The 5,330-nt window shown below is 33.9% G+C and overlaps 2 protein-coding genes across 2 annotated transcripts; both read right to left on the bottom strand.

The window, feature by feature from the left end:
• Window positions 1-1,214, bottom strand: LOC141689030 (uncharacterized). The gene is made up of 2 exons (XM_074493189.1): window positions 869-1,214; window positions 1-565 (listed from the first exon to the last, which is right to left on the bottom strand). The coding sequence occupies exons 1-2, from the start codon at window positions 1,002-1,004 to the stop codon at window positions 222-224; spliced, it is 480 nt and encodes a 159-aa protein (XP_074349290.1). The 5' UTR covers window positions 1,005-1,214; the 3' UTR covers window positions 1-221.
• A 1,782-nt stretch (window positions 1,215-2,996) lies between these two features.
• Window positions 2,997-4,758, bottom strand: LOC141693855 (heavy metal-associated isoprenylated plant protein 9). Its single transcript, XM_074499036.1, has 5 exons — window positions 4,601-4,758; window positions 4,330-4,501; window positions 4,019-4,191; window positions 3,812-3,902; window positions 2,997-3,643 (listed from the first exon to the last, which is right to left on the bottom strand). Exons 1-5 carry the CDS (start codon window positions 4,619-4,621, stop codon window positions 3,186-3,188), a joined length of 915 nt encoding a protein of 304 aa, XP_074355137.1. The 5' UTR covers window positions 4,622-4,758; the 3' UTR covers window positions 2,997-3,185.
• Window positions 4,759-5,330: the final 572 nt, after the last annotated feature.

Here is a 5,330-nt window from a genome sequence, read left to right as displayed (position 1 = left end):
TAATTAAAAAAAATTATTAATATTAGTACAAAGATTCTTCCCAACTTTATCTATCGCAAAAAACTGCAGAAGAATACATAAAAGTACATTTACAAATAGCTCTCTGCAACTGCAATTCTGTCGTTGAATGAGGTCTCACATTTATGTTCAAGACATAATTTCATCGATTAATGCATTTTTAAGTGAAATAAACGGGACCTAAATATATCAAACTCGAAAGTTTATGAGAAGGAGTAAGATCTGATGAACACTTTCTTCCAAGCTTTCCAAGTCAAGGAGGAGCGGCACCTAATTAGACTCAAAGGGGGCACTAATCTTTTTGCTTTTCTACGAAGTGAAGAGGATGAAAATGAAGATCCTACTTCAGCTGCTATTGTATCTTTTTCCTCTTCTTCTGGTTCTTTTTCCTTTTCCTGTTGTTGTGTTAAAATTAGATTGTCTTCTGCATTCCAAAACAGAGCATCTTTCCTCTTGTTCCTTATGGTATCTAGCACATCATACTTGTTGCATATTCCCCATACTGTCACTTTTTGTTCCTCATAATTCACTTCTATAGAGTATATTCCTGTAAAATACAATTAAAAAGATTTAAAATGACAGATTTAATTTCACTTGGGTATATATAACACATTCAAAGAGCCTTATACAGTTATACTTCTTAATTATTGATTGGTAGAGCGATCAGGGGTAGCATGAACCCAGAGCTTTTAACAAGCTCAAATATTAACCGAAACTGATTAAGCCCCTAAAGTCTCAGTCTCAATCAGCTAAGCTGTCGGGTGGATAATCTTAAAAAATAGTAGTGATGTATAGACTGGCATTTCATGTTATCATCATAGAAAAAACAGTAAAACTCAGAAAAGCACACCTTTAAGATGAGCTAATGCCTTCTTGATTTTCTTCTCACAACCATATGAATAAAGAGGCACCTTCATTTCCACGTACTGCGCCTCTACCTTCTTCTCTACTTCTCCAGCTACCACAACTATCTGCATATCCGCCATTAGTTTCTTCACCTTCCTATACAGCAACCTATCTAATTATTATACATGCATATTGCACAGCTATATAGAGTGATTGCAATATGCATGTCTTAACAAGTATGCATGTGCATGTCTTTAATTCTAGCTATATATTACAGACGAGAAATTTTAATAACAATACTTTGGCAAAAGCCAATACAAGATTCCTTAGAAACTAAAAAGTAAAGATGACAAGGATTAATCGATTAATAAGACTTTTAGCTTTACTTTTCTATTTTCTAATTTTTTTAATTTGCTTTCTCCAAGTCGCATGCATGCATGTTGAAGCATTGTATGTGTTAGTTCAGAGAATATGAATACTTAAGTTAAAATTCAACATTCTTTTAATTGTGGATTAGTATCCGGACATTTTCAGATGCAAGCATTATGTGGACAAGTGGAAAAATGTGTCATCAATGTCCTAAACCTTGTCATCTGCATCTTATCCGGCTTACATGGTGAACAAACGCTCTTTCTTTATAGATTGATAGATTTCACCATGTGGGTAAGCTGCCTTTCTTGCTTAGCAATGAAGTTCATCTCTGGTAGCTTCTGCACAGATAGGTCTATGTGTTTGTGCAATGTATAATGTGCAATGTGTGGGCATACAGTTTATATCATCGGAGATGATCATCCAAACGTACGTTACAGCATATTGTACCGCGATAAGAAACTATTAAATTCTAGAAGACGGATTTTGTCAACATGACTATCCCATCAATATTAATTAATTTAAATTTTTAATGAAACAAAAGTACTAAACCGTTTAGAAGTATAGACGAATGTCAACGCTGGTTCGTGTTCCCTTTTTTGGAGATTACAAGTTTGATACGATGTGTGTATGATTAATTATGAAAAAAATATATATGGAGAGAGAGAAAGGAGAAGTTATAAGAGAAACAAAATTATTGGGCAGGTTTCCAAATTACTTAACATTTTGAGTTCATAATTCTCTGCATATGTATGTATGAATCTCCTGATTCATTTAATTGAATAAACTTTCAGCACAATACTTAAATTATAGAAAACATAATAATTATAAAGATGAATATAATTTGCAGTATCAAAACGAAAGGAACAAGATTGATGTGCCCCGAGTTGAGAAACGTGATCTGTTATTTTTTGTTCGTATTTGAATGTTTGGTCTCACCCGTCATGTGAGTTCTGACCACCACCGTGCTTGATGCATCTTCTTTTGGCATAAAAAACACAAGATAAAGTAGTCTAACTAATCCAAGTGATGATGAACAAGTAGAATTATATACTTATACTTACCTCTGATTACTAATTACTAATTAACCTAGAAAATGGAAAAGACATTAGTATAATAGGCTGCTTATTACCTAGCAAATTGTCCGGACAACTCCTAACTCCAAATAACTTCAAATTGAAGTTAAGAATTGGAAGCAACAGATATATGGATCATTAATTAACATGTAAACGGGTTGAAATCAAATTAAACTTAGATTTTTTTTTATCTGATTCCTATAATTTTGGTTGAATTCCTGACCTTCTGGTATCGTACGATTCTAAAATCACGAATTCGTCTTAGAGCAATACTACATATCTCGAAAAAGATTCCAAAAAGTTCCCAAATGATATGTGGCGTTATTTCATTTGTGAGACTCGTATTAATGCACGCGGGATCCATTTCATTACTGAGAAAATAACCGATAGTACTGCGACAACTTAATATTTGAGAACGCTTTCGGAAACACTTTTGAAAACTCTAGCATTTCTCTTTCGTCTTAATCAACAAATTTGTAACATTAATGCAACATCATCACAAATGACCACAATTTTACATGGATTCAAGAATAAGATGATAGAAACACTGGATTCAAGTTCAGCATCGCAGCAAAGGAGTAGGTGCTATACAAAATGTTGTCCATATTTATATTTCGTCGAGGCTCATGAAGATGGGGAAAGTAAAGCTAAGCTAAAAGTAAGAAACCAAAAAAACGAAGGAAAATGTAGCAGCTGAAGCCTCAATATATATGCATAAGGTCAAAAATTATTACATAATAATAAAGTAGACCATACATACACATTTGTGTCGATGTTTCTTTAAAAATATGATCACATCGACATCTATATACAATCGCAACACATACATAACCACTATTTTAAATGATCAAACACATTTTTTATAAAATTATAATTTTATGAAATGACACAAGCATTTGGATTTTCATCAGAGAACAACTGAGGAGCTGGGATTCTCTCAATCATGTAAAACGGCTGATAATGACTAGTGTACATCATTCTCTGCATTATTTGTTCATCATTTATTGTGTTTATCATCACCATCTCTTCCATCTTGCCCTCCGCATCACCGCCCTCTTTCTTTTCGTCATCAGGCGGCGCTGCTGCATTAGCAGCGTCGCCTTCTTTTTTCTCTTCACCACCTCCACCTGCTTCTTTTTTTTCTTCTGCAGCCTGCGGTTTCTCTTCTTCGGGCTTTGCAGGTTCTTCTGCTGGCTTTTCGGGTTCGGGTTGTGGGACTATCTTGGCTTGTTTCCTTGTCCGTCTGTATACATAATCTACTAGCTTTTCTCCGTCCATTGTTCCTGTCACCGTTACTTTCCCTGAACTCAGCTCTGTTTCCACTGTTCTCACTCCTGAGGTATTCAACATTATACCATTTAATCAACTAATAATATATTAGGATCGGAAAAAATTATTCATTTAACGAATGCCACATAACAATGTTGCATAATGGTTTATATGTAAAAAGTTGTGGTCAGAAAACTTGCCACTTTTAGGGTATGGAACAATTAACCACATACCTCTCATTTTGAGTATCTTCTTTTTAAGTTGAAGCGCGCAGGCCTCACAATGCATGTTCACATTAAGCTCCACTGTACTTGATTCACTAACCTGAATTCAAGAGAAACAATGGTGAGACCTTGTACTAATAATGTATATGTGTATGTACATATATTAAGTCAAACTAAGCCAAAAATTATGGAACGGAGGGAGTAGTAAATACGCACCTCTGAAGCAACAACTTCTGGCATGGGTTCACCCTCGGCAGCAGGAAGAGGGGACAAAACTTTAGCTCTTCTTTTAGTTTTCTTCATAATCTTGGTGCAAATGGCTTGAGGCTCCACTAATCCCTTTATTGTCACTTGGTTTTGGCTCATATCTATCACAACACCTTCGACTCCTGAAATTTCATTTATTTATTTAACTATATTAGTTAATTAGTTTGGGTCAAGAATTCGAATTTTGTCAAAAGACAAGACGAGGGACTATATTATGGAGAAAATATATATTCACTAAATGCATTATCCATATAATGTACCTTTCATCCTCATAATGGTCTTCTCAATTTTCTTGGCACAACCAACACAATGCAAATCAACAAACAACACAAATGGAGAAGGTGGTTTTGGCTCTTCTTTCTTTTCCTCCTCTTTCTTTTCTTCTTCTTTCTTCTCCTCTACTTTCACTTCTACCGGAGCTTGTTCTGGTTCCTATAAATACACATGTAATTTAACTCATCAATATACACATACAACAACACCTACTAATCACAATATGATAATGATATCATTAATCATACACACACAAACCTGCTTAACTTCTTCACCCATATTTTATCTTAAAATGTTAATGACCAAATTAACAAAAAGCTTAGAGAGGTGGGAAGAGGGGAGGATATGAAATAGAATGAAGTGTTATACTTATACACGAAATAAAGGTTGATGAATCAGCTGCTGATTGCATGGAATTTTGGGAATGGACGGTTGAATTATTAAAAATTAATAATATTTATTATTATTATTATTATTATTCATAGTATAAAGCAAAAGCCTTTCTCTGTGATTGCAGAGCACATGCAGAGCCACTAACTTATACAATGTGGGTCTTCTTTAATTTATCACCTGATCTTATTTTAAGCTGTTATATTCCAAATCAGAGGCTACCAAATTTAAACACCGGATAATACAAAAATTAGTATATATAAAATAATAATCAGGTGCCTCCCAGTTTTATACCATCTATTTTAAATGGACTCAATTTTGAACTTATGTTTCGCCCATAACGTGTAACATTTCAACTAATTCAAGATTCATAACTTTAAATTCGTTCTTTTGAGTACTGTAAATGTCTGATTACAGAAAAGGATCTCTATCTAATTGCCAGTTCTTTTTTTAACTTTTGGAAAAGTAACTTTAAACATATTTTCAGCTTTTTTTCCTGCGGATGAGTCGGCAAAGGAATACTCTACACATGTGTGACTGTGTAAATATGTGTATTTTCATATATAATTTTTCTACGTTTCCTTTATTTTCACTTTTG

The sequence above is a fragment of the Apium graveolens genome, chromosome 10 (assembly GCF_009905375.1).
Source record: "Apium graveolens cultivar Ventura chromosome 10, ASM990537v1, whole genome shotgun sequence".
NCBI classification, from domain to species: Eukaryota; Viridiplantae; Streptophyta; class Magnoliopsida; order Apiales; family Apiaceae; genus Apium; species Apium graveolens.
The sequence above is the reverse complement of the archived record's forward strand: the minus strand, read 5'-3'. Positions and strand labels throughout refer to the sequence as shown.